The sequence below is a fragment of the Anomaloglossus baeobatrachus genome, chromosome 1, assembly GCF_048569485.1.
Source record: "Anomaloglossus baeobatrachus isolate aAnoBae1 chromosome 1, aAnoBae1.hap1, whole genome shotgun sequence".
Taxonomy (NCBI): Eukaryota; Metazoa; Chordata; class Amphibia; order Anura; family Aromobatidae; genus Anomaloglossus; species Anomaloglossus baeobatrachus.
In genome coordinates, this window is record NC_134353.1 from 372,854,540 (window position 1) to 372,869,102 (window position 14,563).

General features: G+C 50.3%; 1 protein-coding gene across 1 annotated transcript in view; it reads left to right on the forward strand.

Annotated features, from left to right (window-relative positions):
• The window catches only part of PIK3R2 (phosphoinositide-3-kinase regulatory subunit 2), a 94,120-nt gene that overhangs the window by 58,979 nt on the left and 20,578 nt on the right, over positions 1–14,563 (forward strand). The window contains exons 9-12 of the mRNA XM_075352492.1: positions 11,008–11,106; positions 11,263–11,443; positions 11,541–11,666; positions 11,748–11,890. Coding sequence (XP_075208607.1) covers positions 11,008–11,106; positions 11,263–11,443; positions 11,541–11,666; positions 11,748–11,890 — 549 coding nt within the window. The remainder of the gene's footprint in view (positions 1–11,007; positions 11,107–11,262; positions 11,444–11,540; positions 11,667–11,747; positions 11,891–14,563) is intronic.

Consider the following 14,563-nt stretch of genomic DNA (forward strand, 5'->3'; position numbering starts at 1 on the left):
TCACGTGCCGAGGTACAGGGCGAGGAGGATTCGTTTACTGTGGCTCTATGTACCCCATTGACTTGTCTGACGGTGATGCGGATGTTAGTGACTTGATTGCGTCCATTAACTCCGTACTGAACCTCAATCCACCAGAGTCAGAGGAACAAGCCTCTCTGGTAGAGATGCACCAGTTTACCTCACCTAAGAAAGCTAGGAGTATGTTTTTTAACCACTCCAGCTTTCAGACCACTGTTAACAAACCCAGGGCCTGTCCTGACAAACGTTTTCCTAAGCGTAGTTCAGATGACCGTTTTCCTTTTCCACCAGAGGTGGTTAGGGAATGGGCCCAGTCCCCAAAGGTAGACCCTCCGGTGTCCAGAATCTCAGCCCACACAGACGTAGCTGCGGCTGATGGCACTTCTCTTAAGGATCCCACTGACCGCCAGGTTGACCTTTGGCCAAGTCTGTATATGAGGCGGCAGGAGCCTCGTTCTCCCCGTCTTTTCCGGCAGTGTGGGCTCTCAAGGCAGTCTCTGCCTCTCTGGAGGAGATACATTCCCTTACCAGGGACTCTATTCCTGAGAGGGATGCCTTAACTTCTCAAGCTTCGGCTTTTGCATCCTACGCCATGTCTGCCATCCTGGAGGCTTCTCACCGCACGGCGGTGGCCTCCGCTAACTCCCTCGCGATCCGCAGGATCTTGTGGCTTCGAGAGTGGAAAGCAGACGCTTCCTCTAAGAAGTACCTTGCAAGTCTCCTTTTGCTGGGTCCCGGCTGTTTGCGGAACAGCTGGATGACATAATTAAGGAAGCTACTGGCGGGAAGAGTACTTCCTTGCCTCAAACTAAAGCTAGGAAACCTGTCCAGGGCAGGATCCAATCGAGGTTTCGGTCCTTTCGTTCCTCTAACTGGTCATCCTCTAAGCCCTCGACCGCGTCCACTACCGCAACCAAGGATCGTAAGTCAAACTGGCACGCAAAGCCGCGTCCTCAAAAGACCGGAGGAGCCGCTGCCACTAAGGCAGCCTCCTCTTGACTATCTGGCTGCGCCAGCAACGTCCTTGGTCGGTGGCAGGCTCTCCCACTTTGGAGACGTGTGGTTCTAACACGTCGCCGATCAGTGGGTGCGGGATATCATCTCCCACGGCTACAGGATAGAATTTTCTTCCAGCCCGCCAAACAGATTTTTTCTGTCCACACCCCCCTGCTCCAAAGCCGCCGCCTTCTCTCAGGCCGTGGCATCCCTGCAGGCCAACGGGGTAATTGTTCCGGTTCCCGCCCGGGAACGGTTCAGCGGTTTCTACTCAAACCTCTTTCTAGTCCCCAAGAAGGACGGTTCCTTCCGGCCCATCCTGGATCTCAAGCTTCTCAACAAGCATGTTCAGGTGCGGCACTTTCGCATGGAATCTCTGAGATCGGTCATTGCCTCAATGACCCAAGGAGATTTTCTGGCATCCATCGACATCGGAGATGCCTATCTGCATGTGCCTATTGCGGTCTCACACCAGCGTTGGCTACGCTTTGCAATCGGAGAGGAACATTTCCAATTCGTGGCTCTTCCCTTTTGGCTTAGCCACGGCCCCTCGAGTGTTCACCAAGGTCATGGCAGCAGTGGTTGCGGTCCTGCACCTCCAGGGGTTGGCAGTGATTCCTTACCTGGACGACCTTCTAGTCAAGGCATCATCCAGTGTAGACTGCCAGCGGAGTGTCTCTCTCACTGTCGCCACGCTAGTTCAGTTCGGGTGGCTTGTCAACCTGCCCAAGTCCACTCTGACCCCGACCCAGGTACTTATGTACCTAGGGATGCAATTCGAGACTCTGCCGGCACTTGTCAAGTTGCCCCTAGTCAAACAGCAATCCCTTCGTCTGGCGGTGCGCTCTCTGCTGCGGCACCGCCGTCATTCCATCAGACACCTCATGCAGGTGCTGGGTCAGATGGTGGCGTCAATGGAAGCGGTTCCCTTTGCCCAGTTCCATCTGCGTCCCTTGCAGCTGGACATTCTCCGCTGTTGGGACAAGCGGATCTCTTCCTTGGACAGGCTGGTGGCTCTGTCATCACAGGCCAGGAGCTCCCTTCAGTGGTGGCGTCAGCCCCTCTCTCTGTCACAGGGACGCTCCTTCCTGACTCCGTCCTGGGTGATCCTCACCACGGATGCCAGCCTCTCCGGTTGGGGAGCAGTATTTCTCCATCACCGAGCACAGGGCACTTGGACTCCGTCCGAATCAGCCCTCTCGATCAATGTGCTGGAGATCAGAGCTGTGTTTCTAGCTCTCCTAGACTCCACCTCTGTCGGGCAAGCACATTCGGGTTCAGTCGGACAACGCGACAGCGGTTGCCTACATCAATCACCAGGGCGGAACTCACAGCCGTCTGGCGATTGTTGGAGGTTCAACGAATCCTCCAGTGGACGGAGGACTCCAAGTCCACCATATCTGCAGTCCACATCCCAGGCGTGGAAAACTGGGAGGCCGATTATCTCAGCCGTCAAACCGTGGACAGCGGCGAGTGGGCCCTGCATCCGTCAGTGTTCAGATCGATCTGCCGCACGTGGGGCACTCTGGAAGTGGATCTAATGGCATCCCGGCACAACAACAAGGTTCCGGTTTACGTGGCTCGCTCCCACGATCCTCAAGTCTTCGCAGCAGACGCACTGGTTCAAGATTGGTCTCAGTTCCGTCTGGCCTATGTGTTTCCCCCTCTAGCGCTCTTGCCCGGGGTTCTGCGCAAGATCAGAACGGAGGGCCGTCGAGTCATACTCATTGCTCCGGACTGGCCCAGGAGAGCTTGGTACCCAGACCTGCTCCGCCTGTCCGTGGAGGTGCCGTGGCATCTCCCGGACCGCCCAGACCTTCTCTCTCAAGGTCCGTTCTTCCGCCAGAATTCTGTGGCCCTCAGATTGACGGCGTGGCTCTTGAGTCCTGGATCCTGACGGCTTCAGGCATTCCCTCTGAGGTCATCTCCTCCATGACTCAGGCTCGGAAGTCTTCCTCGGCCAAGATTTACCACAGGACTTGGAGAATTTTCCTGTCCTGTCGCTCTTCCGACCATGCTCCTTGGCCGTTCTCCTTGCCGACCATCCTGTCTTTTCTACAGTCAGGTCTACACCTAGGTCTGTCCCTCAATTCCCTCAAGGGACAGGTGTTGGCTTTGTCGGTATTGTTCCAGCGGCGTATCGCCCGACTGGCTCAGGTGCGCACCTTCATGCAGGGCGCATCTCGCATCATTCCTCCTTACCGGCGGCCCTTGGATCCCTGGGACCTTAATCTGGTCCTCACGGCCTTACAGAAACCCCCTTTTGAGCCTCTCAGGGAGGTTCCTTTGTCTAGACTTTCACAGAAAGTTGTTTTTCTAGTAGCCATAACTTCTCTCAGGAGAGTTTCTGATTTGGCTGCGCTCTCTTCGGAATCCCCCTTTTTGGTGTTTCACCAAGACAAGGTGGTTCTTCGTCCGACTCCGGACTTTCTCCCTAAGGTGGTGTCTTCTTTCCACCTTAACCAGGACATTTCATTGCCCTCTCTTTGTCCGGCCCCTGTGCATCGCTTTGAGAAGGCGTTGCACACCTTGGATTTGGTGCGAGCGCTCCGAATCTATGTTTCACGCACCGCCGTTTTTCGGCGGTGCACCTCACTTTTTGTGCTAACCACGGGTCAGCGCAAGGGTCTCTCTGCTTCTAAACCGACCCTAGCTCGTTGGATTAGTTCGGCTATCGCCGATGCCTACCAGTGCTCTCAAGTGCCTCCCCCGCCGGGGATTAAGGCGCACTCGACCAGAGCTGTCGGTGCCTCCTGGGCTTTCAGGCACCAGGCTACGGCTCAGCAGGTTTGTCAGGCTGCCACTTGGTCCAGTCTGCACACTTTTTCGAAGCACTACCAAGTGCATGCTCATGCTTCGGCAGATGCGAGCTTGGGCAGACGCATCCTTCAGGCGGCGGTCGCCCATTTGTGAAGTTAGGTTTTGCCTTCTTCTCAGTTTGGTTTATTTCCCACCCATGGACTGCTTTGGAACGTCCCATGGTTTGGGTCTCCCATGGAAGGAACGATAAAGAAAAAGAGAATTTTGTTTACTTACCGTAAATTCTTTTTCTTGTAGTTCCGACATGGGAGACCCAGCACCCTCCCTGTTGCCTGTTGGCAGTTTTTTGTTCCGTGTGTTTCACCGGCTGTTGTTAGTAGACAGAGTTCTGGTCTTGCCGAGTTTTACTCTATCTCTACTTATGGTTGGATGTCCTCCTTCAGCTTTTGCACTGAACTGGGTAGATTGTCATCCAGGGAGTGTATATAGCCCGGAGGGAGGAGCTACACGTTTGAGTGTAGTACTTTGTGTGTCCTCCGGAGGTCGCTAGCTATACACCCATGGTTTGGGTCTCCCATGTCGGAACTACAAGAAAAAGAATTTACGGTAAGTAAACAAAATTCTCTTTTTTTCCCCCTATGTGTCTGAATGGAACCTGTAGGAGTCTCTGCTCATGCTGCAGTAATAACCTCATTCAAAAGCATAAAACAGATTTCCCCATTAATTATTTAACAATGTTCATGCATGGCACAGAAAATTTGCCAAAAAACATCTCGTGAGAATATACCTTGATATAGGTAAATATGAAAGCCATTGATATGATCTTTGTATATCTAGGCGGTGCCAAGAAACGCAGAAGGCACACATCCATTTGTGACTGCTGATATGTTACTTTCCAGTTTACAAACTTCATAGTCTTCCTGAAAAGCTGTGACAGATGTGTGTGTAACATTATATTTCTTTGTCGCTCCATTGGGAGACCCAGACAATTGGGTGTATAGCTATTGCCTCTGGAGGCCACACAAAGTATTACACTTAAAAGTGTAAGGCCCCTCCCCTTCTGGCTATACACCCCCAGTGGGATCACTGGCTCACCAGTTTTGTGCTTTGTGCGAAGGAGGCAACACATCCACGCATAGCTCCACTTTTTAGTCAGCAGCAGCTGCTGACTATGTCGGATGGAAGAAAAGAGGACACATATAGTGTCCCCAGCATGCTCCCTTCTCACCCCACTGTATGTCGGAGGTGTTTGTAAGGTTGAGGTACCCATTGCGGGTACGGCGGCAGGAGCCCACATGCTGATTCCTTCCCCATCCCTTTTTACAGGGCTCTGGGTGAAGTGGGATTTACCGGTCTCCAGGCACTGAGACCGTGCTCCATCTACAGCCCCTGGAGAAGATGCTGGATGGAGCGGAGTACATCAGGGACATGGCCCTGCTTCCTCAAGGTACTCTGTGTCCCCGTGCATTTGGCGCTCACACCGCAGCATGCTGGGTGTTGTAGTGCGCCGGGGGACATCAGCGCTGCGGCGCCTGTGCCATGGCCTCATTCAGCTTCGCTGAAGCAGGCTCACTTATGGGAATTGGTCGCGCCGGCCGCTGGGACTGCGGCGCGGCTGGCACTTGTAGTGCGCCGGGGACTTCAGCGCGGCCTGCGCTTTTACGGCGGCCGCGCTGATAACTAGAGTCCCCGGCTTTTGCGGCCTGCTTCCGTTCGTTCCCGCCCCCAGACCTGCCAGTCAGGAGAGGGGCGGGACGCTGGCCACTTCCAGGAATCGGTCGCGCCGGCCGCTGGCAGCGGCGCGGCTGGCACTTGTGGTGCGCCGGGGACTTCAGCGCGGCCCGCGCTTTTACGGCGGCCGCGCTGATAACTAGAGTCCCCGGCTTTTGCGGCCTGCTTCCGTTCGTTCCCGCCCCCAGACCTGCCAGTCAGGAGAGGGGCGGGACGCTGGCCACTTCTATGAATCAGTCGCGCCGGCCGCTGGGACTGCGGCGCGGCTGGCACTTGTGGTGCGCCGGGGACTTCAGCGCGGCCCGCGCTTTTACGGCGGCCGCGCTGTTAACTCGAGTCCCCGGCTTCTGGGCCTAGTCTCCCTTCGTTACCGCCCACAGCCCTGACAGTCAGGGTAGGGGCGTGACGCTGCATAGAGCAGCGCTGAGAGCTGGAGTATGTTTTGCATACTCCACCCCTCTCACTGTGTGCACTGTGAATCCGGATTCCCGCACTTTCTCAGGCACGCCCACGGCTTCCTTCTCTACAAGGACGCCGGCAGCCATTAGTGTCAGTTTCTGTACGATACAGAGACAAGTGTGGAAGACCCTGGCATTCTGATAGTCACACAATCGCTGCAACAGGCGTTAAGCAGCACCTGTGGTGCTAACCCCACTAGTGCAGAAGTGCACTTATAGATATGCTTGTACTATATACATTGCACTGTTTGGTCGCACGTTGTATATACCCTCCTGGATTATGCGGAGGAGTTATCAGCATATTCTCTGTGTAAAACAAAGGTGCAGAACCACATGTTTTTCTATACAGCTGGTACAGCATGTACGGCTATACGGCCGGCAGGTTACATAGACTCCCATTGTATGCACTAATGGCCAGGGGATGAGGACGGTGTCTGCAGTATTTACTGACAGTTTTTCTGAGACTATGGCTATGATACTAGAAGCCTAACAGTCCGGACATGTCTCTCACAATATGGGCACTGTTGAATCATTGATCCATGGCCCCCCTCAGTGTGAATAACTAACAGCTCCGGGAATGTCACACGCATCCCAGAGTCACGGCTCTGCACGGACGTCAGTCCCAGACAGCCTAAGCGGGCTCGCTATGAGCGGCCTCGGTTTCATCAGGGTCCTAACAGAAGGACTCGCTGTGTAATGAGGCGGAAGTAGCGGCTCAGGATTCTGATCCTGAGACCGCTCTCAATCTGGATACACCTGATTGTGACGCCATAGTAAATAATCTTATAGCGTCCATCTATAGAATGTGGGTTATTTCTCACAGCTCCTCCAGTGGAGGAGTCAGCTTCACGTATTTTTCTGGACCACTCTGCCTTCAGAGAGGCAGTCCAGGAACACCACGCTTATCCAGATATGCGCTTCTCCAAACGGCTTAGGATACACGTTATCCCTGTCCCCTGACTTGGTCAAGGACTGGACCCAATGTCCCGAGCGGCATCCTCCAATCTCCAGGCTTGTAGCTAGATCCATAGTTGCAGTGGGAGATGGAACTGCAAACTCAAAGATGCCACTGACAGACAGATGGATCTCTGGTCGAAAGCCATCTATGAGGCTGTCGGCGCACCGTTGGCTCCGGCATTCTCTCCCTTGGGGCACTCCAAGCTATTTCAGCTTGTCTTACACAGATTGACACGGTTACACGTACATCTGTGCCGCAGGTGGCATCCTTAACCTCTCAAATGTCTGCATTTGTTTCTTACGCGATTCAGGTTGTCCTGGACTCTGCGAACCGTGCGGCGGTAGCCTCCGCTACTCCGTGTTTTTAAGCAGAGCCTGGTCTGCTCGTTAAGTGAATGGAAGGCAGATTCTGCTTCCAAAAAAGGTTGCCTAACCAGTTGCCTTTTTCTGCTGACCGACTGTTTGGTGAGCGTTGGATGTAACCATTAAACAGTCCAGGGGTAAGGATTCATCCTTTCCTCAGCCCGGACACAACAAACCCCAACAGAGCAAGAGGCAGTCGGGGTTTTCGGCCTTTTCGAGGCTCGGGCAGGTCCCATTTTTCCTCGTCCAATGTGGACTCAAAAGGATCAGAGGAGCTAAGATCCTTAGCGGGCTCAGTCTCGCCCAAAAAAGCGACAGTCTGAAAACCCGCTTCCAAGGCGGCTTCCTCATGACTTGCGGCCTCGGTCGGTAGCAGGCTCTCCCGCCTTGGCGATATTTAGCTGCCATAGGTCAATGACCATTGAGTGTGAGACATTCTGTCTCACGGGTACAGGATAGAGCTCACTTCTCGTCCTCCAACTCGATTCTTCAGAATTTCTCCACCTCCCGGCCGGGCCGCTGCTCTTCTGCAAACAGGGTGCACTCTATAGGCAGAAAGAGTGATGACCCCCGTTCCTCTTCAGGAACAAGGTCACGGTTTTTACCCCAAATTCTTTGCGGTACCTATAACAACGGGCCGTTCCGTCCCGTTCTGGATCTAAAAATGCTCAGCAAGCTCGTGGACACCAGGCGGTTCCGGATGGAATCCCTCCGCCATGTCGTCGCCTCAAGGTCCCAAGGATATTTCCTAGCATCATTAGGCATCAAGGATGCTTATCCACACGTGCCGATTGATCCAGAGCACTAGCGTTTCTACGCTTCGTTATAGGAGACGAACACCTTCTGTTCGTAGCTCTACCTTCCGGCTAGCGACAGTCCAACTGGTCTTCGCCAAGGTCAGGGCAGCAGTAGTCACAGTCCTGCACTCTCAGGGTCACTCTGTGGTCCCGTATTTAGACGATCTACTTGTCAAGGCACTCTCTTAGGAAACATGCCAACACTGCCCGAACGTTGCGCTGGAGACTCTCTAGAGTTTTGGGTGGATCATCAACTTTTTAAAGTCAGATCCGACCCCGACCCTATCGATAACATATCTGGGCATAGAGTTTCTTACTCTCTCAGCGATAGTGAAGCTTCCGCTAGACAAACAGCATTCACTACGGGCTGCAAGCTCTTCTTTAAGAACCAGTCGCACACATTGAGACGCCTCATGCACTTCCTACGTAAGATGGTAGCAATGGAGGCAGTTCCTTTCGCGCAGTTTTACTGCGTCCACTACAATGGGACATTCTCCGCCAATGGGACGAGGAGTCGACGTCCCTCAAGGGCGATAGTTACGACAGACGCGAGTCTATCAGGGTGGGGAGCAGTTTTTCTCCACTACAGCGCTCAGGGTACGTGGACTCAGCAAGAGTCCACTCTTCAGATCAATGTTCTTGAACACAGAGCAGTGTATCTTGCCCTACAAACCTTCCAACAGCGGCTGGAAAGCAAGCATATCCGACTTCAGTCGGACAGCTCCACAGCGGTGGCATACATCAACCACCAAGGAAGAACGCGCAACCGGCAAGCCTTCCAGGAAGTCCGGCAGGTTCTGATGTGGGTGGAAGACACGGCATCCACCATATCCACAATTCACATCCCAAGTGTGGAAACTAGGAAGCTGACTTCCTAAGTCGCTGAGGTGTGGCCGAAAGAGTATGGTCTCCTCACCCGGACGGGTTTCAGAAAATCTGGCGCCGCTGACAGAGGCCGGACGTCGATCTAATGGCGTCACGGCACAACAACAATGTGCCAGCTTCATGGCACGGTTTCACAATCATCGAGCTCTGGCGGCAAACGCCTTAGTTCAGCATTGGTCGCAGTTCCAGCTACCTTAGGTGCCACCTCTGGCATTGTTGCCCAGAGTACTGCGCTAGATCAAGACCGACTGCGGCCGCGCCATCCTCGTCGCTACAAATTGGCCGAGGATGTTGTGGTACTCGGTTCTGTGGTGCCTCACGGTAGGCTAACCGGGGGCACTACCAGACCAATCAGACTGGCTGTCTCAAGGGCCATTCTTCCATTTGAATTCTACGGCCCTCAACCGGATGGTGTGGCATTGAGTCCTGGAACCTAGTGTCGTCAGGATTACCTCAGGACGTGGTTGCCACCATGAGACAGGCTAGCATACCAACGTCCGCCAAGATTGACCACAGGACGTGGAAGATGTTCTTATCTCGGTGCTCGGCGCAGGGTGTTTCTCCCTGGCCGGTTGCATCGTCTATGTTTCCTTCCTTCCTGCAATCTAGGTAGGAAAATGGGTTGTCGCTCAGTTCCCTTTAGGGACAAGTCTCAGCGCTATCTGTATTTTTTCAGAAACGACGACTTCCTCAGGTACGCACGTTCCTACGGGGAGTTTGTCTTCTCAGCACTCCGTACAAGCGGCCGTTAGAGCCCTGAGATCTGAACAAGGTTCTAATTGCTCTCCAGATGCCGCCTTTCGAGCCTTTGAAGGATGTCTCCCTTCCCGTTTTTCACGGGAAGTGGCCTTCTAGTAACGGTCTCGTCTCTTAGGAGAGTTTCCGAGCTAGCAACGCTCTCATACAAACTCCCTTCCTGGTCCTTCACCAGGACAGGGTAGTTCTGCGTCCGGTTCCGGAATTTCTCCCTAAGGTGGTATCCCATTTTCATATCAATCAGGATATCACCTCACCTTCTTTGTGTCCTCGTCCAGTCCATCAATATCAGAAAGATTTGCATCTGTTGGTTCTGGTGAGAGCACTCAGGTTCTACTTCCCGCATGGCGCTCCTGCGCCACCCGGATGCACTCTTTGTCCTTGTCGCTGGTCGGCGTAAACAGTCGCAAGCTTCCAAATCCACCCTTGCTCGGGGGATCGAGGAACCAATTCTTGAAACCTACAGTTCTACTGGGCTTCTGGTTCTCTCAAGGCCGAAGGCCCATTCTACCAGAGCCGTGGGTGCATCCTGGGCATTACGGCACCAGGCTACGGCTCAGCAGGTGTGTCAGGCACCCACCTGGTCGAGTCTACTTACTTTTACCAAGCATTATCTGATGCATACCTACGCTTCGGCAGACGCCAGCCTAGGTAGATAAGTCATTCAGGCGGCGGTTGGCCACCTGTAGGAGAGGGCCGTTTGACGGCCCTATCATGAGGTATTCTTTTACCCACCCAGGGATTGCTTTTGGACATCCCAATTGTCTGGGTCTCCCAATGGAGCGACAAAGAAGAAGGGAATTTTGTTTACTTACCGTAAATTCCTTTTCTTCTAGCTCCAATTGGGAGACCCAGCACCCGCCCTGTTTTCTCTGGGTTTTTCTGTTTTTTCGGGTACACATGTTGTTCATGTGGTATGGTCCTGTTCTCCGATGTTTCCTCGGATTGAATTGGTCTTTAAACCAGTTATTGGCTTTCCTCCTTCTTGCTTTGGCACTAAAACTGGTGAGCCAGTGATCCCACTGGGGGTGTATAGCCAGAAGGGGAGGGGCCTTACACTTTTAAGTGTAATACTTTGTGTGGCCTCCAGAGGCAATAGCTATACACCCAATTGTCTGGGTCTCCCAATTGGAGCTAGAAGAAAAGGAATTTACGGTAAGTAAACAAAATTCCCTTCTTTTGTAATACTTCTCATTATTAAGATTGAAAACCAACATCAGGATGTAATACCTTATGTATAAATTCCAAGCATTAATTTTGGCAATTTTTCTATTGTATCCTCTTAGGGAGGAAGTAAATGATAAACTTCGGGATACACCAGATGGAACATTTTTGGTGAGGGATGCCTCTAGCAAAATCCCAGGGGAGTACACCCTTACTCTAAGGTAATATAGCTCTTCATGAATGCATGTACTTTGTGGTTTTATCACAGGCTACCCACCCCCCAAAAAAATGGATGTGAAATCTACCGTTTTCTAAAATGATTGATCATATTCTTCTGCTACTTTCAGTGCTAACGATTGTTGATTTTTATATTTTAGGAAGGGTGGAAATAATAAACTCATCAAAATATTTCACCGGGATAACATGTTTGGTTTTTCGGAACCTCTGACTTTTACGTCTGTGGTGGCGCTAATTGCACATTATCGACACGAGTCTCTAGCTCAGTACAATGCTAAACTGGACACCAAACTTCTGTACCCCATGTCTAAATACCAGCAGGTAAGGATTATATATTGTGGCTTTCACTGATAGCCAGATTAAAAAAAATATGCATCTAACTATTTATTTATTTTTTTTTTCTTTTGTGGCCATTTAGGACCAGATAGTGAAGGAAGACAGTGTGGAGGCCGTAGGGGAACAGCTTAAAATTTACAGCCAACAATACAGAGATAAAAGCCGGGAGTTTGATTCTCTCTATGAAGAATATACCAGGACAACTCAGGTAATCCCATCACAGTATTTAGCTAGTTATTCTGCCTTTCATAAGTTTTATAAATCTCACCCAACCTTCTGCTTTTGACAGGAATTGCAAATGAAGCGGACCGCTATTGAGGCATTTAAAGAAACCATCAAAATCTTTGAGGAGCAGTGTCAGACCCAAGAAGCAATTACAAAGGACTATATTGAGAAGTGTCGCAGGGAGGGCAACAACCAGGAGATAGAAAGGTCAGCAATTTTTTTCATGTATATCTTAATCAACAATTCTGCTGCTTTCCAGTTACCAAATTGCAGAGTACATCCTCACATAGTTTTTGGGGAAGTTTTGGCAAGTTTGGAATTTTACGCAGCCACCATAAGTAACTAAATCGTGAACAGCAGTTTGAAACAATGAGCAGGTCTTCTTACAAAATTGCTATAAGCAGAAACTGATAAGATTCTTTTGAAGGATTAAGTAACTTTTATGACAAAAACAATAACTAATATTTTCTAACACCATAGACAAATTAGCATGTGTTGGTGGTTGAACCAAGAGGGAAGAAAACACCCCTAAGAATGAGCGGTCCTGATGAGTAATATGAAATATAGTCAAAGAGTGAGTGAATAGGCATAACACAATGGCGTACCAAGAAAAACTGAGTGATCTGAGATATAGTATGGAGGCTCACCCACCAAATACACAAATGTGCGTTGTGTGTTTAGTGACCAAGCATTTGTGAAATGCATGTCTGGTGTATTTGGTTGGTGAGCCTCCATATTTGTGCTGTGGTTGTATATACCACTACCGGATTTTTTTTTTTCTGATTTTTATTGTATCACTCCTTTTGCATTGGCATGCCATTGTGCTCTTATTATGCATATTCAATCACTTATTGACTATTTCATATTACTCATTAGGACCACTCTTCTGATTACTTTTAGAGAGTTTTTTCCTGTTGGTTCACCTACCAACACATGCTAATGTGTCTATTGAGTTAGACTATATACCGATATTCCTTATTACAAAACGTGAATCATACACAATAAGGCCTAAGCCACACTGCATGAAAATCGGTGCGAGTGGCGTGTGATAAAAAATCGCATTCCACTCAAACCAATATTAGCCTATGTGTCAGCACCCATGAGGGATTATTCTCTCGGCCCCAATCGGACCGAGAAAACAATAGCAGCATGCTGAGACTGTAATGCATTCCTTGTCTCTCTTGCACCCATTCAAGTCTATGGGGCAAGAGAAAAATCGCACTGCACTCGCGGTACACTGGTGTCCCGCAAGTGCAGGGCGAGAATGGCAATATCCATATATGGAGGAGAGAGGGAGATAAATCCCTCCCCTCCTCAGACCCGCCCGCCGCAGCTGAGGTCCGATCGCATGATGGAACCTCAGTCGCAGGGACACTCACATGACACTCTGCTCTGCTGTGCTGCCAGCGTGCGCCCAGTGTCATGCGAAGGGATCGCTGTAATCCCCCGTGTGGCCCCGGCCTAAGCCTTTTTTTTTTTTTTTTGTCCTGCACTCTTAGTTCCTCTTTGTGCAAGTGCTTTTGGGACTCATTGCTCCATTCTAGGTTATCATTATTATTTCATTAATCATTTATATTTTAAAATCACTTTGTTGTTCATATGTTCAGTGTTTTGTGAGGGGTTTTTTGAGCTTTTGTAAAAAAAAATGCCTGATAAAAAAAAATGAAAGGAGAGTGTTTATAACTTCTGTGAAGAAACTGCTGCTGAAATTCGCCCCAAAATAGGCACTGACCAATCAAATGGCTGCAAAAAAAAATGGTTCAAAACCGCTTCTGGGAAAAAGTCTGCTACAAAAAAATCCCCAGAGTTTCCACTTGGAAAAAAAACCCCTTTGATTTTGACTGCTTTAGGCTGTTTTAGGCTATGTTCTCACTGCTCTCTTGGCACTAAAAAGCTGTTTTCAAAAAACATATATGTTGCTGAGGTTTTTTTGTTTTGTTGTGTCATTTGTCTATGGCACATGTTTAAATTTAGTTTCATTCACCACAAAAGCAGCAAAAGTTAATCAAAATCACAGCGGTAGTGTTTTTGCACTTTCTCATTTGCTTTCAATGGTGGAAAAAAGCTGCAAAAACACTAAAATAATTAACATGCTGTTTCTTTAAAAACCTCAGCAGTTTTCCATTTGTTGGGGAGGAGGGGAGAAAGCAATCGTGTACATGAGGTCTCTGGAATCTCCTAGCTTTTGCTGGTACTCTAAAAAGCTTTTAATTTGCATAAAACTCATAAAAAAAAAATATTGCAGAAAAACAGCAAAAACGCAACATTTGAACATAGCATTACAGAGCTTAAACTGTTCAAAACTGGGCCATTTACCCAGGCCATCAGCTCTTGCGCCCTCCCTGCACCCGTCAGCTCTTGCGCCCTCCCTGCACCCGTCAGCTCTTGCGCCCTCCCTGCACCCGTCAGCTCTTGCGCCCTCCCTGCCCCCGGCGATCCCATAACCACTTGGTCCAGAGAAGGAAGCGCTGTTAGCTCTTGGTTAGCGATGTACAGTACAGACCAAAAGTTTGGACACACCTTCTCATCTCTAGAACAACTATTAAGAGGAGACTTTGTGCAGCAGGCCTTCATGGTAAAATAGCTGCTAGGAAACCACTCCTAAGGACAGGCAACAAGCAGAAGAGACTTGTTTGGGCTAAAGAACACAAGGAATGGACATTAAACCAGTGGAAATCTGTGCTTTGGTCTGACGAGTCCAAATTTGAGATCTTTGGATCCAACCACCGTGTCTTTGTAGAAAAGGTGAACAGATGGACTGTACATGCCTGGTTCCCACCATGAAGAAGGAGGTGTGATGGTGCTTTTCTGGTGACACTGTTGGGGATTTATTCAAAATTGAAGGCATACTAAACCAGCATGGCTACCACAGCATCTTGC